The 24,924-nt window shown below is 40.0% G+C and overlaps 1 protein-coding gene across 1 annotated transcript in view; it reads right to left on the bottom strand.

The window, feature by feature from the left end:
* Window positions 1–1,071: 1,071 nt before the first annotated feature.
* The window catches only part of LOC126095532 (beta-1,4-glucuronyltransferase 1), a gene marked incomplete at its 5' end in the record, with an annotated part of 86,343 nt that continues 62,490 nt past the window's right edge, over window positions 1,072–24,924 (bottom strand). Inside the window, one exon of the mRNA XM_049910314.1 lies at window positions 1,072–5,212. Coding sequence (XP_049766271.1) covers window positions 5,003–5,212 — 210 coding nt within the window. The remainder of the gene's footprint in view (window positions 5,213–24,924) is intronic.

The raw sequence follows: 24,924 nt of genomic DNA, 5'->3' as shown, positions 1-24,924 counted from the left end.
AGAGCTTCACTACTTAAGTCTCGGAGCATTTTTACGTATTTTCGTAGATCTAGCACTCACTCACAGGATCATTCCGTATTTTCAGTCGTACACTGGCAGTAGCAAGATGAGACCAGGTCACCACAAACAGTTTTAATGAGATAAATTGCATAGGGCATTTTGTCGCCTCGCTGGGGGCTGATGACTGTTGCAACGAAATAAAAAATAGTATTCACTTTCACAGAAGGTAACATATTCCAATATAATCCATGACAAACTTTTCGTCAAGAGTGTACAAACCAGATCAGCAAAGACAGAATGAGGTGGCGCAGCAGTAAAAAACTGGACCCATATTCGGCATTACGGTGATCCAAATCCTCGCCCAGTCATCTATATTTAGAATTTCCGTAATTTTTCTAAATCATGAAATCCGGGATGGTTTTCTGCCATATCCTCCACCAGTTTAAATGAAATGTAACGATGTTCATTTTTATACTTTTTTTTTTTTATTATGGGCATCGTTATCCGTACCGGGAGCCAGCGGAATCGTAGAGTACTATTTAATGAGAGTATGTATGTAACGCTGACAAAGTACTTAACAATTTAGTCAGCTATCTACAAGATGAATGAACATCATACAGTCGACAATTTAGTGGCTCACCATGAAAAATTTTTTTAATAATGACTTGCCCAAAATATCACACAGTATGGCATTACTGGATGAATGTACATTAACTGATTAATTTCTCTATAATTATAGCAATAAAATGAAGTTCATAACTGGCTAAACTGACTTGATAATTATTGTTGTTGTACATTCTCTGATTTGGTGATTTTAATATACTGTGTTGTCTGCAACTAGTAGAGCCACAAAGTTTTTGATTTTCTGCAGATAATCTCCAGTTGTTGATAGTGCTGAGAAATTCAATTTCTTCTCAAAAATGGTTACTGGTAATGAACTTCAAGTGGCACACCATGTCTAATAACAGCCATCAACAACTGATACACACACAAATGCAACCTTTCAAAGTAGGGCAGGTATGTACAGCTCAAGGACAGGGTACTCAGTTTAGCCGGGATAAGAAGCAACTCTTCGATATATTTTTTTTATTCTTACAAATACATTCGTAGCACACGCATTTGTATTTTACACTGGGAACCAAATATGTACTACTATATGTCTGCAGGCATGTGTTATGAACTCTTAAAAATGTTTTTTCGACCACAGAAAAATTAAATACATTTATACATATTACAAAATATGTTACATTTTTTGGACAGCTCTACATATCGTTACTAAAAGAAATAATAACAGGATTAACCATGTCAGTAATACAATTCATCTGTGGAGGAAATTATGTAGTTTTCATAGATTTTAACTTGGTTCTTCATATACTGTATCAAAAACTTAAAACACAACACGCTGCCAACCACAAAAGATATTGAGACAGCATGGCAAACTGAGTGTAAACCATATTAATACATTTTGATAACACTGAGAAATGAGACATGGAAATAAGTATCATTATCGTTTAATAGAACAGTTATGCAAAAGAAGATTGAATCCACAAAAGAAATAAATTACGATACAAGATTCTCAGTCTCAGCTTATCCGCAAAAGAAGCATACTGACAAAACGATCGATTCGATTACATTACGTTTATGTCAAAAAGGAGTATTTATGTCGATTTTCATACGTTTCTTCCTATGTTGTCGAAAATATTTTTTGACCGTGAGAAACGTTGTGGACGTAGAAAACAATTTACAAAATTTCCGAATTTATAAATCATGTCGCGGTATTTATAAAACTGTCCAGCATGTAGAACAGTTCTATAACACGCCTTATTATAAGTCCATTTTAAATTCCATGTAGTAATACACAAAATATAAATTGTATTCCTATCCCAGTTCTCGAGGAAAATGTTCCGTTGTAAATATTCCTTTATACTGAAAACGTAATTTCCTCTTATGGCACATTAATTGCATCAAATGCCACACTGCTGGCATTAAGACGAATGTGGGGCATATTTATAGAACGCAAACATTCATAGTAACAGATTAATACAGAAAGACATTCGACTTCTTCTCTATTAATAGCAGTTCTTACAGAAGAGAACAGAATATAATGTTATTGACATAGCCAGTTTATTTCCTTCATTTTTTATCATAAATAGTTGCTACTACTAACGTTATTCACGAAAATTTTGTATTTTGTACCATAGGCTCCTCACAAATAATACGATGCTTGAAGATCGTATCGGTTGCCAAGAATATTTGGTGTACGTGATCTTTTTCTGCTGATGTCGATGTCAGCACAGCAGAGAATTTACAAATGTAATCGCACATCTGAAGCAGAAATATATTCATCTCACGTTCACGTACTTTTCCGGTTGATTATCATTACTGAGTATTACGTCTGCCACTAAGCTGAAGATAAAATTCGTGTTTCTGGAAAAGCCATTTGACTCAAATATTCGTTCCCAAGACGTGTGTCTTGTCGCTATTTCATTGGATTTACACATTTTATAAAGGAACTATGTTCTAGCTTGGGAACTTAATTTCTGAGATACCCGGTTAGACTCGCTGAGAGGTATGGAAAAGTGTTTGGGGTCCCAAAAAACAAAGACTCTGATTCTGCTGAATAAATTTTATTCAGATACTCCCTCGGATGAAGCTCACGCTGCTTCTAGTACTCGCACTGCTAAGAACAGGTCATATGCCCTTTGATCACTAACACGTGTAACACAGAGAGAGTTTTTTGGAGTTAATCGTTGTAGTACTGTTGTTGCACATTCTATCTTCATACGCTACTGTAACTTGGGTCATCATTGCAGGCTAACAAAGTTTTAGTGTCGCTGTAGAAGAGAAGAATACTGAAATGCTTACAGTCGTGGGAAACTAGCATTAGCATAAGCAACTTGCGGTAATATCGAATAGAACTATGACAGATAAGTAGCCTGTTATCAAAACTTCCAGCTTGGATGCGGCGTGCATTGTCCATCCTTCCAATAAGGTTAAAGGTACAGTAATAACTATCGGAACACGAAGGTAGAATAACGAGTCGTATGAAAAATCACAGCTTGGAAATTTTTCCCGAAATCAAACATACCTCTACCAATAAAGACTCACGAGAATCGGCAGGCACTGTTAGCTATGGGTCCGAAAAGCTATGTCCATCCGTCTCGTTGAATGGATGTTTACTTTTGCTCATACCGGCACCTTTCTCACACGGTGTATGAGAACTGTATCTGAGGCTTTGTTATAGAGTTTTCATTCACACCAAACACTTCCGCATGACTTACGTGTACCATTCGGCGCCCGTGAGGCATAAGGACAGACTGTCGGAATTTGGAAATTTACTACCAGCACGCTATCCGTACTAGCGGACCCCAATTGTTTTCTTCAACAGAGCAAGAATTCAGTTTTGTAAATCAATATTAGCATTTGGCAATGGCCATAGTCTTGGGAGTCATTTGTCGCCAAACCTCTGAACATCATGTTAATGATTCTGTATTTGGATGTTGCAGAGCCTGAAATGTCATTGATTAAACTGAACCAGTACTGAATACAGCTTGCTATGTAGCATTTCTTATGGAGTAATAAGCGAGGGAATTTGCTGTGATGACAACAGATGTTGCCAGGTCTTCAGACAGCAACTGAAGAATTTAGTCGAATGTCTCGATCAAAGATCAGTCATTGCGAAATACATTGTCACCCTAGATGATAGAATATGTTTCTGGATGCATCCACGCATCCATACAACTTCTGGCGTAGAGGAGGAGCGAGAGGAAAGGGGTGGGGAGGGGGGTGATAAATGCTACAGCTCCTCTGTTGGAGAAAGGATAGCAAAGAGCGCGATGAGGATGGCGAAGGGGGGGGGGGGGGCGGTGGAGTGGAATTCCTGTAAAGTGACACTACTAAGTGGATTATTTAAGGGCACAACAGAGCCATCAGAGTGGTAATTCCTTCCGACTGTAATCTTGAATAATCGAGAAGCTTGAATGTTACGTACCACCATATTTCACAACATAGATTACAAATAATGATATTTATTGTTGTTATTGACATTCGGATTACTTGCTATATGTGAGATGAATGGGAAGTTGTACGAAGTAGTTCAGCATCCAACAATGGGTTAGCAGAAGCAGTGGGACTAACGCGGCTAATTGTTTAATTAATGTTGCACTAAATGTCTATGAATGACTCTCAGACATTACTTTGTGAATCCAGTGAAGAGCCACAACGCGATTACGGCGGAAAACCTTGGACGAGTTGTGCAGTGATCAACAGAGGCCTGCAGTTGACGGCTTACAGATGGCACAAACAACATCTTTACCCTACGATTCATGGACTTCTCTATACTATAGATGAAGTCATGTAGAGTAGAATATTCTAATGTGACCATTGCTCCTAAAACTCCAAGCAAACATTTTCCATGCCCAAAATCCTCCATCTGCAGCACCAATGCTGTTTCGGGCTGCTGAGGAAGGAAGGAAGGATGATTAGAGTTTAACGTCCCATTGACAGTGTGGTTACTAGAGACAGTGGCTGCCTAGGAGACATCTGTTGACTAGATCCCATATGTCATAGATATTACGAATGTATGTGGAGTGAGGAATGTCCCAAGTATATTTGACAGATTTCCCACAACTTTAGGCACATCAGTGTACACTTAAACACTAAATCAGAGTTAGCAATGATGTGAAATGCTGACATACTTGCTGATGGTTGTAGCATAAAGCATATGAAACAAATCTGACTTAGTAACTGTGAGCAATTAATGTGGGAACTGAAAAACGCACACTCAGGTATTTCAGTCTTTCAACAAGCTTTCCTGTTACATCACTAGCCGAAGCACATCGTGGGAAAGCTGTTCCATACTCAAAAAGCTGTTGAAATCTGGTGATGGTTGCCGCCACTGGAACGTACCGAAGCCCAGTGTAGACGAGTACAGCTGGAAGCACTGCCAGCGAGGATGGAGGCAGGCTTGGCGCAGATGGGTAGCCCGCTACCTGCGGGTGCGCTACCTGCTCTTGCGGGCGGACAGCGGAGGCACATCCTTGCCGTAACGGGCCAGCACCTCGCGCTTGAACGCCTCGAACTGGCGGCCGTTGTGCGAGTTCTGTCGCTCGCGCCACGAGGGACGCCCCTTCTTGGTCTGCAGGCCCCAGTGGATCGTGAACACCGGCGACAGCACCTTGAACTGGTAGCCGGCCACGTACATCTCGTACACCTGTTAAGCAGAGAGTTTGGTCTAAGTCAGAGAGCACTTAGTTATTTTCTGTGTACATATACGAAGGAAGCTCGCAGGACAAAGAACTAGCCATTCCCTCAAAAGAGCGCACTGGTCTCTGTGGAGTACGGCAGATAATGTAGAACTGACCCTCTACTGCAGTCGAGCGTTATGACAGTCAAGTGATAAGCATGTGGCAGTCGGCTGTATGGAAGAAGGGTCGATGCGGAGAGGTGACAGAATGAAAGACAGGAGCTATCGTGTTTGGACATATCCTGACCATACTACGAATGAAGTTGTCCAGTTTGTTATTGTACCAATGCCTACTGTCTCTACAAGAAAAGGTGTACCGTATGTACCCATGTAGAGCCATGTAAGAAGAGTGCTCATAGAAATATCCTAACTGAAACCGACTGCAGACGAGTGGCACATCTTGTCAGTGACAACTGGTTTCAAACCCGATAGCAGCTGATGCTGTCAGTGAATGCAACTCCATCTCATCCAGCTACCCAGCGAACATTACCAGGGGAACTGCTTGCAACAGGCGTTTGGAGCTGTGAACGTCGCACATAGTACGCATAAAGCTGCACCAAGTAGCCTGTTAAATCTCCCGATCTTTACTCCATAGCAAATGAATGAGACTATTTGAAACAGTGGGTCAAACGTGGCACTCAATATCCATGCAGTTTTGTAGCTTTGTGGAATCTAATCATTAATGTTTGGCTTCAGCTGAGTATGGAATACCTGAAGGAACTTGTTGTCTCACTGTACCTCGCCGAACTGGTTCCATTATCAGGGTTGAGGCAGTGTTACACGGTATTAGTGGGATCTCTCCTGAGAGTGATTAATTTTTAGCGTGATGCGCTTGTTTGGAAATGAAACTCATCTTAACTTTTAATTATTAATTATTTGACAAACTTTAAACCTCTATTTCCTGTGTTGCAAGTCTATTCACCTGACAGAAAAATGAGCAGAACTGTTACAGTAGTACAGCGGTGAAACTCCCTTTCAGATGGTGTGTCCGTCCAATCAGTTGTATCCAGAAGTAAGTAGTATCCGTTTCGAATTACGTAACTCAACTATTCCGAATATATAATTTAGATGGGTGTAGCTGGAGCCCGCCTCCCCATCCCCTTCGGCCTGGCACGGCAGTTCCGTAGGGTAACGTAAAATTCCACATCAAGACAACGAGCTAGGTGGCGAAGTTGTTAGGACATTGGATATGCATTCGGCAGGACGACGGTTCAATCCTGCGTCGGGCCATCCTGATTTAGGTTTTCCGTGATTTCTCTAAATCTCTTCAGGCAATTGCTGGCATGGTTTCTTTGAAAGGGCACGGCCGATTTCTTACCCCATCCTTCCCCAATCCTATGGGACCGATGACCTAGCTCTTTGGTCCCTTACCCCAAATCACTCACTCACATTAAGACAGCAGTCGGTTTGATTTTCAGAGCACACGAGTCATAACTAAAATATTGTATTTTCTCCGCATCTTTAGAATTTCGAATAGAAAACATGGTTGAATTCAATTCTTTGAGACCTGCTATATTCAGAGTAGTATTTGCTCATTTTATTCGAAAAAGCGATATTGATATCGATACGTCTATAATTATAGTTTATAGTCATGACGCGAGGTTACACATCCTTTTGTGAGGACATTCTTTCAGCTCATTAACGTAGATGCAGAATTACGATACCTTAGGAGTGTTTCGAAAATATCTTATGTACAGGGCTGTCGCAGTCTGAAAAACTTGTTTGTTGAAGGATAGGTTTCTCTGAGAAATAATAGTTAAGAAAAAATCGATATGTGGCGCCATTTCCGAGTTAATTAGCACCGAGGTTAGCCAATAAGGCCGTTGCACCTGAAAATTCAAGTGGCCTACCAGAGTCGGTGTCGCCAAATGTGTTCGCCGTTTGGACATCGGATGGTAGTAATGGTGGCACCCGAGCCAAAGGCTGAGCAGTCTTGTGAACCATCATATGCGCTATGGGAACATGTGGCACTAATTGTATCTGGCGGGTGAATTGCCGCGCAACGGCCTGATTTCCTACTTCAATGCTAATTGACTCGGAAAAGGGGCAACATACCGAGTTCTTTCTCTTCACATTTAAATTGCTAACACATAGACTTTTTTTTCTTCAGTAATTTCTCAGCACAATCTATCCTGCAACATCCATACAAGCTTTAAAGATTTTTCAGACAGTTTCTGATTCCCCAATATATACACCTAAATCTACGTGATTATTCTGCAATTCACAATAAAGTGCCTGGCAGAGGGTTCAATGAATCACCGTTCCGCTCTCGAACGGAGCGCGGGAAAAACGAGCACTTAAATTTTTCTGTGCGAGCCCTGATTTCTCTTACTTTATCGTGATGATCATTTGTTCAAATGATTCAAATGGCTCTGAGCACTATGCGACTTAACTGCTGAGGTCATCAGTCGCCTAGAACTTAGAACTAATTAAACCTAACTAACCTAAGGACATCACACACATCCATGGATGATCATTTGTCCCTATGTAGTTGGGTGCCAACAGAATGTTTCCGCAATAGGAGGAGATAACTAGCGATTTAAATTTCATGAGAAGATCCCGTCGCAACGAAAAACGCCTTTGTTTTAATTATTGCCACTACAATTCACGTATCATGTATGAGGCACTGTCTCCCTTATTCTTTCTACTTTTTCGATGTCATCCGTCAGTCCCACCTGATGCGGATCCCACACCGCACAGCAATACTCCAGAATAGGGAGGACAAGCGTGGTGTAAACAGTCTCTTTAGTAGATCTGTTCTACCTTCTGTTCTGCCAATGAATCGCAGTCTTTGGTTTGCTGTACCCGAAATATTATCTATGCGATCGTTCCAATTTACGTTATTTGTAATTGTAATCACTAAGTATTTAGTTGACTTTACAGCCTTCAGATTTTTGTGACTTAGCGCGTAATAGAAATTTAGCTGATTTCTTTTAGTACTCATGTGAAAAACTTCACACTTTTCCTTATTCAGGGTCAATTGCCACTTTTCGCACCATACAGATATCTTATCTAAATCATTTTGCAAGTCGTTTTGATCATCTGATGACTTTACAAGACGGTAAATGACAGCATGATCTGCAAACAATCTAAGACGGCTACTCAGATTGTCTCCTATGTCGTTATTATACATCAGGAACAATAGAGGTCCTATAACACTACCTTGGGGAACACCGGATATTACTTCTGTTTTACTCGATGACTTTCCGTCTATTACTACGAACTGTGACCTTTCTGACAGGGAATCACGAATCCAGTCGCACAACTGAGGTAGTACTCCATAGACACGCAGTTTGGTTAGAAGACGCTTGTGAGGTACGGTGTCGAATGCCTTCTGAAATCTAAAAATATGGAATCAATTCGACATCCCCTGTCGATATCATTCATTACTTCACGAGTATAAAGAGCCAGTTGTGTTTTACAAGAACGATATCTTTTGAATCCGTGCTGACTATGTGTCAATAAATCGTTTTCTTCGAGGTACTTCATAATGTTCGATTACAGTATATGTTCCAAAACCCTACTGCAAATCGACGTTAAGGATTACTCCTATTTCAGGGTGATCCATTGATCGTGACCGGACCAAATATCACAAGAAATAAGCGTCAAACGAAAAAACTTCAAAGAACGAAACTTGTCTAGCTTGAAGTGGGAAATCAGATGGCGCTATGGTTGGCCCGCTAGATGGCGCTGCCATAGGTCAACCGAATATCAACTGCGTTTTTTTTTTAATAGGAACCCCCATTTTTTATTACATATTCGTGTAGTACGTAAAGAAATACGAATGTTTGTGACTATTACAGCGCCATCTATAACAAAGCGAAAAAAGTGGTCCAACTAGAACATTATATATCTAGCCAAGATATTACGGGCACCTGCTTAATAGTTTATTAGTCCACCTTTGGAGAGCAACACAACGGCAGTTCTGCGTGGCATGAATTCCCCAAGTTCTTAGTAGTTTTCTGGAGTTATATAGCACCACAAGATTATGCACAGGCCATGCAATTAATTATGAGCCCGTGGTTTGCGGCTGCGTAGTTGGCGACCGACATCATTCGAGGTGTGTTCCCTCGGGTTTACATAAGGCGAATCCGGGGCCAAGTCATTTACGTGAGTTCACTATCCGTTCCTCAAACCACTGCAGTATGATTATGGCCTTCTAACACGAATTGTCATTCTTCTGGAAGATATAATGATTTTTAGGGACCCACAATAATATTCACATTGACCACAGCTGTCATGATGACTTCAGTTCTTACCGTACGTCCCATGGAAGCCCAGGTGAATATCCTCTACAATCATAATACTGCACCCACCGGCCTGCGTCCGCACGTTCGTTCTTTGCAGCGGGATGCCGAAGGATTGCTTGAGTTTCTTCCCCTTGCGCAACGTTCGCGAAGATGCTACATGCACATTTCGCTACTGACACAAGACCTCCAAAGAACCTCTGACTGCATTCCCTTGGATTTTTCTGGTTATGGTCTTTTCGAAGATGAAATGTATAATACGCCCGTCAATAAAGTTGAAGAACTGGAGCAGCTCACTGTACAGTTCTCTGAATATTTACGAGATGATCCGGTTGTGTGTGAAATAATTCGTAACTCACCACAGAGACGAGGGAAGTATTACCTCTAAATGCGACAACGACACGCAAAACACCTCCTTTAACAGGTATGAGGGCACAGTGAATTGTAACATGTAATGTGCCGAGATAATATTGTAAAATATTACACCAGTGTCACGTGTATTTTCATTCATTACGTATAAAATATTGTATCAAGAACCGACAGAGCCGTCAATAAACCCTGCAGTAATATTTTATTTCACGTAAAAATACGCCATGGGTGAATTTTAAGCCCAGTTACATGGGGACTCAATCGAAACGTTTACATTTCAGATACGTTCGTACTAACTAGAACAGTTAATCACACTAAGTCAGTGACGGCACGTAACCACACTAATATCACAGTCTAACATTACAGTCGCGGCACTTCGTCCCGTTTTTGTTTCCCTCTGTGAGAGCAGTGCCCCAAATGGCCAGCAAGTTACACTTCCGAATACGATATCAGATGAGTGTGAACACTGTCGTTTTTTTATTTTTAACATTATTTTTAAAATAGAGAGCATTCGTGATGCCCTAAAGTATCGACAATAACTTGAAAATTACATCACAATATATTTCTTTAATTTCCTAAGGACCTTAGGGGTATGAAACTGAAAATTACAGTTTATATACGATTATCTTGTAACCTCCATATATTTCCTTTAAGGAGAAAAATATGGCTAGTAAACAGCATAAGACCTGACCTTTCGCAGAAAGATGTCGTGTATCTATTTAACAACGTGAAGGTTTGTTCACTACACGTCCAGTGAAATCACTGAAAATAGAGCGCAGCAAACTTCTGTGGAATACAATATCTACATCGTTTAACGTACCGAATTACCAAATAGGCCACTACAACCGTATCTGAATGTGAAACCAGTCAGACGCGACAACAAAATGTTAAATGCAATAAAACTGCCTCACAGCTCAGAAGACACTAATTAAACAATTGTTGCTCCAACTCAGCCACAAACGGTAAGAATCTTGAATACATTCGCTTTTAAAGGCAAAAGTAATTACATTTGCAAAAATATTCATGGATTAGAAAGTCGAATGAAGTGTAAGAATGGGAGAATCAGACTCCGTAGTAAATTTTTTAGTCCCAAGAACAGTCGTTATCATAATAAGAGCAGATAACAGAAATACACGCTTCTCACGCATCAAATATGTTTTATTCTCTTGCTTTCAGTGGAGTAAGCTGCAATTATAGACATATTCGAAAGAATTTCTTCCTGAATAAGGTGTAGCTTATGTCACTGAATCAGTGATATTCGGCTTTTTGTATATTTATTTCACAATAGTTCATGTCTCTTGATAATTTACTAATGCATGGAACGGCAGATGTAATAACTATTTCATTAATAAACTAGAAAAATAATTAAAAATAAACATTAAATAATTAAAAATAAACATTATTCTGACAAGACATCTGACTGCTTTCTCACCGCTTGGAGCGCTTGTGTCTCTCCAGCTGTCAAACGATAATAACCTTCGCAGCAGATACTGGAACCACTGCGTACATTAGACTACGTTACTATCGTGTAAGTAGAAGTTCGTGTTCTTCGACAGTAGTAATCTCTGCTCTCGGTAACAAAAGAATCCAGAGGAGCTTTGTCGCACTTCTTTTTTCGTCTGCTACATTATGGCAATTACATAATCTTACGCGACCATTTTACATGTCCCATTCTACTATTTTCTGTACAAAGAAAAACTTGTAGAGGTGCTTGTACTTAGGTACAATACAAAATCACAAATAATTATTGTGCTTGTTAGAGCTGAACATCGTGTTCTCATTTCAAACTCCCGAAACAATTAATGAAGTACTCCGTTTTTTTTCCTTGCTTCAAAGACTAGACAGAATTACTGTAATGTGTAATGTATTTGCTCGTCTATTTTAAGCTGCAACTAACTGAGATTACTAATTTATCGCTCGTTTTCTTTTGGCATATTCTCGAAGCGACTTCTTCGCAAAATACTTCCAAAGACCTTTTCTTATGGCTTACACTTAAATTGACATGCCTTAATGCTACAGGTCGTCTGGTAGTATGAACAAATAATTAAATCTCTTTACATTACACATTGCACCACACATTCACAGCTACGTGGTCTGGTCGTGTTAACGTGACCACCTGTCAGAAGCCTGAATAACCACAGTTTGCAGGGCGGACCACTTTGAGGCATGCTGGAAGAGAATCAGTGACGTTCTGGAAGGTGGAACCATGGCGACACCAGTGCCGTGCCAGCTGTACTAGGTTCCTCGGTTGAGGATCGACGGTACGAACAGCCTGATCGAATGGTCCCACAAATTCTCGATTGAGTTTACTTCCGATTTGGTGGCCAGGAGAGTACGCTAAACTCATCCTGGTGCTATTCAAACGACGCACATACACTGGCATCCGCGTGACATGTTCCTTCACCCTGCTGGGAGGTGCCATCATGCCGCGGAAAAACAAACGTCGTGTAGGGTGGACATTGTGCCTTCCAGACTGATGACCGAGTGAGGTGGCGCAGTGGCTAGCGCACTGGACTCGCATTCGGGACGACGAAGGTTCAACCCCGCGCCCGACCATCTTGATTTATGTTTTCCGTGATTTCCCTAAATCGCTCCAGGCAAATGTCGGGATGCTCCCTTTGAAAGGGCACAGCCGATTCCCTTCCCGTCCTTCCCGGTCCGATGAGACCGATGACCTCGTTGTCTGGTCTCCTTCCCAAAATAATGACATCACCCAGTGATTGCCACATAAACATTCCCCGGACCATAGCGACCCGTCGTCCGGCCGGACCCCTTCGAACGACTGTTGAAGGGTGTTTGCTTTTAGACGTTTCACGCCGATAGACATAAAACGTGCCGGCCTCTGTGTCCGAGCGGTTCGAGGCTCTTCAGTCCGGATCCGCGCTGCTGCTACGGTCGCAGGTTCGAATCCTGCCTCGGGCATGGATGTGTGTGATGTCCTTAGGTTAGTTAGGTTTTAGTAGTTCTAAGTCTAGCGGACTGATGACCTCAGATGTAAAGTCTCGTAGTGCTCAGAGCCATTTTTGAACATAAAACGTAATTCATCTAATAAAGCCACCTGTGGTCACTCAGTGGACGTCCAGATGCGGTAATGGCGTGCCATTTCCCGCATTCGTCGCTTACGATCAGCAGTCAGTGGATCAGGCGCCTGCTGCAGAGGCTCATAACGCAGCAACATTGGTTCATTTCGGCAGGCAGTTACCCAATAGTTGCACGTCTATGCGCTCGTACACATCTCCACAGCCATCATTCACCCCCGTCGTCTATGGCCCGTGCTGCACCCAGTTGCCTTGGCACCAGGTTTGGATAGCGCCACTTTGCCGTTGACGAACGGTACACCATAACCACACCGGCATGCGAAAAGTTAACAAACATAGCCGTTTCGGAAATACTTGCAAACTTAGTGCAAAGCTCAATGATCAAGCCCTTTCGAATGCAGATGTCAGATAAATCGCTCCGTTCCAGCATTACGACAACGCTGCACTGCTTTCCGCATGCCTCCGACCGCTTTACATAACCTCCACTGCTAGTGCTGCCACCCGCCGTCAGTGAATGGTTACTGCACGTTGACGTCGAACACATGTGGTGGTCACGTTAATGTGACAGGATAGCGTATCTTTTTGAACTGCTCGTTTGCGAGTCAGTGTTTACTACTTGCAGTACGTTTTCGCCTCTGTAACCGTATACCCAGTCCAAAAATGGCTCTAAGCACTATGGGACTTAACATCTGATGTCAAACAGTCCCCTAAACTTAGAACTACTTAAACCTAACTTAACCTAAGGACATCACACACATCCATGCCCCAGGCAGGATTCGAACTTGCGACCGTAGCAGCAGCGCGGTTCCGGACTGAGATGCCTAGAACTCGGCCACATCGGCCGGCTATACCCAGTCTCGAGTCAGTTTTCGCTGTTACTTGTGTTTTATACATTTCCTGAACTGTACACGCCTGTTCAGTGTCCCGATGTTCTGTCGTCGCTTTTCAAACACAGTTTTAATGATGATGCGCCCTTGTTGCTAAGAGATACCTATCAAGATCTCGAACTGCTTCGATGTCGAACGACATTACAGATGTGGTCTAATGGACTATAAATCCGCTGATGGGGTGAGCGGAAGCGGCCGTGAATCAATGCCTGCCGATCAGCGATATCGGATGACAGCGCGGTGTGGCGTGGAAACGCGTGGCCGCGGGCGGAACCACACAAAGGGCGCGCCCGACCGTGAAATACGCACAGCTGGCGATTAGCCGCGCCGCTGGCCGCAGGCTGGCCGCGCTTCCTGCCGCTGGGGGAGGGGGGGGAGAGGGGGGGGGATCCATTGTCGCGGCAGACAATATCACACACACTCTGTCGTTGTTTCAGCCAGAAGCTGATGAGGGCAGACACCAACTTCTTCAGTCCTTCTGGCAGACAGCGTAGCAACTAACAGCATAGGGAAAACTGTACAACCATAAAAATTTTTTTTAAAGATAATACTGTCTTAGGGGAAAATATTAAAGCTGGAAAAATTGTTCACAGCGTGTCTGTGGAGGAAGTTTATTATGTAAAAAGTGAGACAATGTTGCGGTTATTCAACTTCGCTGCCTTGCCGCACGGTAACACCGGTTCCCGTCAGATCACCGATGTTAAGCGCTGTCGGGCTAGACTAGCACTTGGATGGGTGACCATTCGGTCTGCCGAGCGCTGTTGGCAAGCGGGTTGCACTGAGCCCTTTTTAGGCCCTTTTTTGACTGAGAAGGAAACACTGCCGGGAGAGCGGTGTGCTGACCACATGCCCCTCCTTCTCCGAATCCAGTGGCGCCTGTAGTCTAAGGACCCGTCGGTACCGTTCGGCCTTCATGGCCTGTTCGGGAGGAGTTTAGTTTAGTTTTTTTATTCAGCTTCGCTATAGAGGAAGCAAACTGTAAATATATCAGGTCGATATTGATTAATACACTGTCCCTTCACATTAATGTGACCACCTGTCAAAAGCCTGAATAACCACATTCTGCACCACGAACCACTGAGAGACGTACAGGAAGAGAGTCAATGAGGTACCGACAAGGACGTGGCGTCATGCCGACTCCAGCACTGTGACCAGCTGTACTATGTTTCTCGGCTGAGGATCCATGGAACCAACAGTCCGATCGACGTGGTCCACACATTCTACATTGGGTTTAAATCCAGGTCAGGGAAGTGCGACAAAATCATCCTGGTGCTCTGCGAACCACGTACATACACTTCGAGCTGTGTGACATTCATTTTCCCACTGGTATATGCCACGCACCGAGGAGAAAACACTGCATATAGGGGTAGACATGGTCCCCAAGGATAGATACATACTTTTTTTTTTATCCACCGAGTCTTTCAGAATGACAAGATCACTCGGTGATTGCCACGAAAACATTTCCCGCACACCACAGTGTCCTCTCCTCCGACCTGGATCCTTCCGAAGACTGTTGCACGGTATTTGTTTTCAGTCCGATGGAGCATAAAACGTGATTCATCTGAAAAGGTCACCTGTCGACATCCAGCTGATGTCCAGTTGCGATACTGGCATGCGAATTCCAGCCTTCACTACCGATGAACGGCAGTCAAGGGTGCATGAACCAGGCGCCTGCTGTGAAGGCCCATACGTAACTACATTCGGTGAACGATCGTTGAGCAGACACTGTTGATAGCCCCTTGGTTCATCTGTGTGGTGAATTGCTCAATAGCTGCACGTCTATTCGCCCGTACACACCTCCGCAGCCGTCGTTCAACCCTGTCAGCCATGCACCGAGGTCCACCACAGTTGCCTTGCCGCCAGGTTTGAATAGCACAGTTTTGCCGTGCACAGCATACATCACTAACACCTGCACACGAACAGTTTGCTAACTTAGCCGTTTCGGAAATGCTTCCACTTTTAGCCCAAAAGGCATGATGTTTTAAATGTCAGATAAATTGCCCTGTTTCCGCAGTACGACAACGACTGCACTGTTTCCTGCGCCCTGCCCACCCCCTTCCCCCACCCTCCACCGTACACGCTTTATTAACCCTCCAGTGCAAGTGCTGTCACCTGCCGTCTGTGAGTGGCATTTCACGTTCAATGGGCGACCAAAAATTTTCCGTTCGAAGGCCCTACAATCCAGAATCAGTATGCCAATCAGGTAAAATCACCGTTACCACTGAGACAATCATCCCATCGACGCACCAGGTTGCATATATCCGTTTTGTAGAACACCATGTCCTAAGGTGCCGAGAAACCCGTAACTGCCTGCTGCACATCCTCGTCAGACAAGAATCATCGACCCTTCAAAGCCCTTTTTAAGGTGCTGAAGACTTGGTAACCGCGTGGGGAGAGATCAGTACTGCAGTTTGCGGAAGACTTGCTGTCTCATACACATTCTTCATTCTGCCCTTCGACAGCCAAGAAAATAAGAACAGAATGTTGGTCCTATTTGGACGCATTTGGTAATAACGTCGCCATAGTTCACGTATCTGCTTTCATCACATGCGCATTGGGAAGATACGAATGCCACACTTATCATTTGCCTACATGTCGGTGCTTATATACCCGCATCGTAATGGCGCTACGTTGTATATACGCTGCAGTAACGCCCTTAGAGGGAAACTTTTTGATCACCCATTATAAATAAAGATACGAATCAATCAAATGAACGATCTGCCTTAAGGGAAGAATAGATTACATGGACAGCAATGAAAAAACTACCCAAGTTCTATTTATTGCTTTTGTATAATTATAATGTACTGATTTCGATGCTGAAGTTGGTTTTGCTCAAGCAGGTAAACTTTCTGAGTTCTCGAATTTATGTGTGTAGAAAATACCTGAGTTAAATTATTCCGCAATCAACATTCTTTCTCATTAAAACTTGTTTTTTATGAGCAAATATAATGGCTTCATCTAGAAGACGGTGCAAAAAATAATGGCGATATTTTCTGCTACTTATACGGTATGAGAGAGGCTTGGGTGGAGTCATGATGGCAGATTATAGGTGGACTTCGATGAGAGACTTCTGCTGAGCATTCCAGATGTTTCAGGAAATGTAAAATCAAGTCTTGAATTTTAAACAATGATGGCTTCACAAGCAATTGATATGTATCAACTTCTGCTAAACAGTGTAACTGTATTTAATAAACAGTGTTTATAAAATGATTTTTTCCTCTGAAACACCGAATTTGGACAAGAAATGTTAATAAAATACACACATCAAATCATTACATCTCATTCAAAGCTTACAAATTTTTAAAATCGAATTAGCCCAAGAACATGACCTGATGAAGAAAATATGATGTCATTTTTGGAATCAAGGGTGCAAAAATATTCAGCATATGGCTGAAAAATGTAGACAATTTTTATAAACTTTTTTTTATATTTCTGAGTTATCTATACACTTGACTGGAGTAATAGTACAGACCAAGGATTATGATTACTGCTTTGCCCAAAAATTATTTCATTCAGTTTCAACAAAATTTGTATCAATGTCTCTCAACAAACAGGTTTAAGTAGTTCTAAGCTCTAGGGGGCTGATGACCATAGATGTTAAGTCCCATAGTGCTCAGAGCCATTTTGAAGCCATCTCTCAACAAACAATGGTTTGACTTGACCTATTTTAACATAATGTAGATTATGTACATCAATGCTACAGGTTCCATTGAACTTTATCAGGATAATAAGTAATTCAAAATCGAAAACAAAACAAGAAGGGAAATTTCTCACTACTGAAACTAGAAAAAGCTTTCATATCTGTAAACTGAGAAAACAAAGAAATAATACAATTAAACTGAACATATATGAATTACATTCATATTCCTGAAGACTTTGTACTGGTTTCCTCGAGATCGGTTAAACATTAACTTTGAGAGAAAGACCTTAACTCAGCAAGTTTTTAAGTAACACTGAAAATCTGTTAGACCAAAACGATGATTTTATTCATAGCTCTTATTTTCTCAGCAATTGTGATATTTCACAATAAAATTAAGTTGCACAATTAGGAATTTATTTCACTTTAGTCGTTTCAATAGATAAATTTGCTGTCTTCAGAAGACTACAAAATTTGCAATATTATAATCATTTGAATTTGTGCATACATGTATGTGGAGTATAAGAAGTGTATTATAAACCTAGGTTTAGCAGATGTCAGTATCTTCTTCAAAGAAGCATAATGCTAGGATAAGTCGAAAAACATAAAAATATACATATATTGAAATACACACATAAAAATATACATATATTGAACACCTGCCTCACATGGCAAATATTGTGTCAGTAAATTTCCTCTCTCTCTCTCTCTCTCTCTCTCTCTCTCTCTCTCTCTCTCTCTCTCTCTCTCCCTCTAATACTTTAATAAGGCTACATGCAATACACTATATAGGGAAATGAAAGAAAAAATATATTATATTATTATCATTATTATTTTACATTTTCATACAATATTGATGCTATGGCCGCAGGTTCGAATCCTGCCTCGGGCATGGGTGTGTGTGCTGTTCTTAGGTTAGTTAGGTTTAAATAGTTCTAAGTCTAGGGGGCTGATGACCTCAGATGTTAAGTCCCATAGTGCTTAGAGCCATATGAACATGTTGAATCAGACTGCCAATATGCATCAACTTGTTTCATAAGTGACCAAGTGCCCTGCTCGCCAATCTTCTGTTTTCTTCCAAAGTGTATTTCTAACAGACTACACAGATTCACTTGCTGCCACATTACCTCTATGTAATGGTACATCGTTTGCGACATGGAGTATTTGTGAGAGCCTGTCAGACGTTTGGTGGAAATTTCAGTTAGGGAGAATGTGTTCTGCTGGAAAGGATAACACAAGAGCATGTTGATAATTCACAAGAAGTAAACCTCAGTTATGTACATAGTTAAGTTGTACTAGCACCAAGGAAGAGATATAAAAGAATATAAAAAGCATAACTGATACATATAGTTATATTAGAAGACATCTGAAAAACATTGTAAATGGTTCCACATAAGCTAGTGCTGACATTAATTATTAAATCAAATGTGTTAATTTTCACAATTTTATATAACAGATGCTATGCGGTCCAAATTGTATCTATTATTCAATGCAGTCTGATCATTCAACAAATCTTTGGAATATAGGTAGGAATATATGAATATTCTGAACTCTTTTATCAGGTTCTTTTTGTAGCCCTTGTCAACTACGTGGAAACTTTCCATAGTAAGCAAAAAAGTAGAAGTAAAAGTGTGTTTCTCGATATCACGTAGCTAATTTCTTTAAAAAAAATATGACATCACTGAGTCTGTTACCACCAGTAATGTCACCAAGCTGTTCTTTACACATAATAAGAATCCCACAGCTGAAAATTTTCTCAAACCCAGTGTATGTAAAATTCAATGTAATATATGCCCTAGTTTTTTATAGAAAAGGTATAGAGGGCGTTTGATATCTGTTTTCATGAGCATTTGGTCAATAACAAAGATGGTAAAAATTCATATATGTCATATTCTATTCATATATGTCATACTCAAATTTGGGAAACACACTCTTCCTCCTCCATCTTTGCTTAATATTGAAATTTTCCTTATATTTGACAAGGGCTATGAAATAAACCTCTCAGATGAGTTTAATAAATATGTGTATTCCAAAGATCTGTTGGATGATCGGCTTGCACTGAAAAATAGACACTATTTTGATTGTATAAGGATTACTATAAAATAGTGAAACTTGGCTCATTTCTTTTGGGTCTTAATATCATCAAGAGCTTATATGGATCTAAGAACCATGTTTTTCATAAGTAATAAATTTTCACTCTCCTTATATAGCTTAGTATACTTGTTCTATGTTTTGTATGTATTTCTTGCTGCAGGTGCAACAACTTCACTATGTAATAAATGTAATTCATTTACTGTAAATGATCGGTTATAATTCTCATACACAATATGTACAGTTTTCGATGTGTTATAGCAATATGCTTCTGTAAAGAAGATTTCGACATTTGCTAAACAAATATTAATAAAGTCTTGTAATACACTTCTCATTCTTTACATACATGTATGGCCAAACTCTAACCATTTTGTAGGCTTCTGAAGACGACAGATTAGTCTGAAGAAACCGAAAAAACGGAATAAATTTCCTAATTATGCAACCGAAGACTAAATTTTGTACTGAAAATTGTGTTTGTCATATTTAAAAAATAGTGAAAATTAATAATGTAGTCATGGAACCAGTTACTGTCAGATTATGTTTCTGGTAGTTGACGACAACAATAGGTGAACAACTATAAAAACTAACAGCACAGTTCAGATGGCTTGGTGTGCCTGTGATAAACTAAATACAGTTTACAATGCTAGTAATGTGAACGAAAAGGAAAGATCATAGTCAGGGTGTATTACTTTTTTGACATGTGAAATGAAACATAAACTTTTAATATGAAAAATTTTCTAGCAGCCGCATGTTATCAGAGTGTAATTTAAATAACTGAATTGCAGATCAAACTCGTTTGAAAGACGTATTTATGTCCATAATGAAAAGGGAAAGAAGTGGGAGATGCAACAAGACAAATAGAAGATGGACTAAAGCAGTTGAATCAGACTGCTGATACGCATCAACTTGTTTCATAAGTGACCAAGTGCGCTGCTCGCCAGTCTTCTGTTTTCTTCCAAAGTGTATTTCTAACAGACTACACAGATTCGCTTGCTGCCACATTACCTCTATGTAATGGTACATAGTTTGTGACATGGAGTATTCGTGAGAGCCAGTCAGAGGCTTGGTGGAAATTTCAGTTAGGGAGAATGTGGTCTGCTGGAAGGGATACCACAAAGGGGTAAGATTAGGTATCGTATGGACGCTGGTCTATCATTTTGTCATAGTGTTGAGATCTCTATATGCACTTGGTTAAAATAGAGTTTTCTGTGCCTCTTTCACTTGTGTTTCATGATGGGCATATTTTTCCACTATGTTTCTCACAAAGTAATTTCTCACATTGTGTATTCATTTAAGTTGTAATGGAAAACACTATTCCTTTGTGTGAGGTTCAAAAACATGTTCCCACAGATAAAGATATGCAACTGTGCCTCTCACATCTGTGAATCCTCGTGCAAATCAGTTTATGAGTCTCAAAACTATTAGTAATGAGGTTATGTTGATCTTGTTTTTCAATGCTTGTGTTTCAAAATCGGGGATTTGCTGGCTTTTTTTTTTTTGTAATATCTGAGATGGTTTGCAGTGGTTCATTTATGATTATCTATCATGCAACCAAAGTATTTGAATACCACATCACATCCACAAAAAATGCTGGCATTAATCTTTTTACTACATGAAGAAAACTCTTCATGTGAGAACGAAACTCCATGTCTTTGCTTAAAAATTCATTTTCTTGGATACTTAAATGCAGGTCGTGAAAATTACAAAGCCATCTGCACTGCATGAGTCTTTGCCTACCAATTAGGAATCATTCACGAAGACTTCATTAGCTTTGCAGAATTGCATGCTAAGATTAATTGATCAATGTCCTTCAGGAACACATGGATTAAACCTACATTGCACCATTTGTTGATAATCTTTGCTATCAACTCGCATTATGAAAGAGTTATACTTAAAAAATGACCATAAATCAGTTTAAAAGTTGCTTCAAAATTCCTATTGGGCATTTCAGAAAAGTTATAAGATGGCAGTTACCATTCGAAGGTCTCAGTTTTCATCACTTAAAAAAAAATTCTGCCTAATGCAATGCTACACCTACTCTGGATCAAAAATCAAAAACAGTCTACCCTCCTTTGTACATGACATCACCGCCCTTCTCTATGTCGACAACAATACAGTACAAGCCAAGCCCTCCTCCTCACCCTCTCCTCTCCAGCCCATATCATCCTGATGGTTTAGCAGCCACTAAAATGAATCAGCCAATCACAAAATGCTATTTTCACAGGTATTATAATGTTGCTGCAAAATTATGTAAGCTTAATTTGAATTCTGTAAGCTGTGTTAAAAAAATATAAGCTTCACTTGTATTATAATAAAGCTATATTTCATCTTTCTGTTTTCATAAAATACATTCCATCTTATCATTGACTTTCATCTCAGATGTGTGCAGATAAAAGCATATTATGTACAATATTTGAACACCTGCTTCATCATGGCAAATATTGTACTGTGTCAGTAAAATTCCTCTCTCTCTCTCTCTCCCTCCCTCCCTCCCTGTAATACTTTAATAAGGCAACATGCAATACACTATATATGGAAATAAAAGAAAAAATGTATATTATATTGTTATTATTATTATTTTACAACCCAGCCAGAGTGGCCGTGCAGTTCTAGATGCTAAGGTCTGGAACCAAGCGACCACTATGGTCGCAGGTTCGAATCCTGCCTTGGGCATAGATGTGTGTGACGTCCTTAGGTTAGTTAGGTTTAATTAGTTCTAAGTTCTAGGAGACTGATGACCTCAGAATTTAAGTTGTATAGTGCTCAGAGCCATTTGAACCATTATTTTACATTTTCATACAACATTCGCATTTAACACATACCCTAAATTCACAGTTAACTTTCACTTGTAACACAAATCGTTTGTGAACTTACACTTCAGATATCTGCATCAGCAAACCAGGTTTTGACAGCTGTATATGCCTTAACAAAATCGAAATGACACCGAATTGCATTTTTGGGCAAACTGAAAACAATATGAGTAATATATACTTAATATAATAATCAACCAGTTTGCTGTATTGAAACAGAAACACTTTAGTGTAATAAATACATCCATATTTATCATATATTTGAAAAAGCAACTAGATGTTCAGAATCTGTAAGACATTCCTTCCTGAATGACTGCATTATTTTCACATTCACCTCTAAAGCACTACTGGGTAGTAACCACAACCTATGGTTTTAAATGTGAGAACTACACACTCTTGCAAATTTAACACAGAACTACAACAATACTCTTTTTAGACAGTGAACATCGTTTGCTCTTATAGTTCCACTGTATAATACTTTGTGAATAAGAACTGACTTTTTTTATAAACACTTCTTCTACTAGGCACATAAAAATTTATAATAGCTTGTATGACGATTTTCGGAATCAACTGTGTCCATGTTGTTCACACTTTCATGATATATTATGCACACAGTAATGCTCTTGAGAGAGTCAAGTTCACCACCACTGATATCAAAAATCTTACTAATAGAGTATTTTGCACTTATTCACATAAACCAGCATCACAGTTACAAATATGGTGTTGACGCATATTGCACTCCATATTGGATGCTGCTGTCCCATCTCCAATGCTGATAGTTTTTCAGTAAGATATTGTGCTCCTACCCTAGCCCAGATGCTTCAAGTTCTCAACATGCAAGCAGAAACCCTGTTTCCTTGAATTACAAGTAACTGATCAGTAAAATTTACATTTCATTAATAGAAGTTGCATGCAGTGCATGCCAGACTTATGTTTGTGTCCCAAAAGAAGGAAGCATTGGATGGTGAAGGACCAGCAAGAATGATGGACTAGTCACAGTGGATCTTCTGCTCTTACAACACAGAATCATGCTGAGTGATCAAGTTCAATCCAGTTCCATCAAGCAGAAAATGCGAATAGTCAACGTTAATCAGAAAGTCCTGCCTTAATGACAGATGCATCGTGCATTGTATTTCGTTTTCCACATTTCAAGAAAGATGATCTTGAAGGTACATGTGCTTCAAGATACACACAACTGAGGAAATTCACATTCAATAGAACCCAAGCACAGGTTTTGCTATACCATACCTCTGTCATTCATTGTTACACTGTCTGATTTCTAGCAATAATTATAATTTTGCAGTCAAATTAACTCTGCTGTCTGACTCTTACAAGCACACTGTCATGTGTAAATCTTGCGAGCTCTGGTAACAAGCACTTATAGTGCCCCAGCTGCTCATCAGTCTGCTACCACCAGTTGTCCTCCACTGACAACCAGAGCAAGCAATTGTTGCTATGTATCTTTTCCACAGATACAGTCTTTCATGACCTTATCACCACTACTATTGTATGAATTGTTTACATACTTAACTATAATTTTGTTGTAGGTATTAACCATTCATCAAAATAAATTGGTCTCCATGTTTCATAACGGTATATGGAGTTCATCATTAGCGTTACATGTTATGTGAATGTGCTGTAAGCAGATCACTTGATGTGTATGTTATTTCTGAATGTTGCCAACTTACTTAAATCTACATAAAAACGGTTGTAACTCAGAATCAAAAATTTAAAGTCATTTGCAGAGATTTAAAACTAATGCACCCGAAAGTATATCACTTTCAAAGGCTAATTGGGAAAGAATGAAATAGAGAATGCTATGCAGCTGCTTTGTAAAACTATTAGGCAGTTTAGACAATACATCCAACACAACACTTCAGAATATTTCTCATTCTCGAATAGCATGTAGAAAATCTGTCCACGTGAGCTTTGATTTTTCTGACCATTTCCATTATGTAATTGGAAGAAAGTTGATGATTGAAATTTTGTGAAAAGGTCCAAAAGAGTTTTTATTGTAATGATTGCCACTCCCACTCACTTGTCATATCTGTGACTTTCTCCCTCTGCCTCTCTCTCTCTCTCTCTCCCTCTATATATATATATATATATATATATATATATATATATATATATATATATATAGAGAGAGAGAGAGAGAGAGAGAGAGAGAGAGAGAGAGAGAGAGAGAGAGAGAGGGAGAGAAAGAAAGAGAGAGAGGACCTTAGACTTCTTCTTGTCGTCAGTTTTTGTACAAAGAAGAATTCATTCCATAATTAATTTCGGTCATCTGATTATTAGTAGATGGTTAACGACGACATCATCTGCCACTTCAAACAATAGTCAGTGCCACATAAAGCTCCTATTCAATAGATATTATTTTATTGCAGTGTGAATTATTACCCAACACTTTCAAAGCTAGTAAAAAAAACAAATCGCTCTCCATTTCATTCACTTTATTTCAGTGGCAAAAATTAGGTGCATTTTCGTTCTCTCCCATGCTGATGTGAATGCATTTACATTAAAGTGTACATGCCTGTCCATCACTAGTCATTATCTGTTGTTTTGGATTCATTTCAGTGCTTTACGTAATTTTCTGATAG

The sequence above is a fragment of the Schistocerca cancellata genome, chromosome 8 (assembly GCF_023864275.1).
Source record: "Schistocerca cancellata isolate TAMUIC-IGC-003103 chromosome 8, iqSchCanc2.1, whole genome shotgun sequence".
In the NCBI taxonomy this organism is placed as follows: Eukaryota; Metazoa; Arthropoda; class Insecta; order Orthoptera; family Acrididae; genus Schistocerca; species Schistocerca cancellata.
The sequence above is the reverse complement of the archived record's forward strand: the minus strand, read 5'-3'. Positions and strand labels throughout refer to the sequence as shown.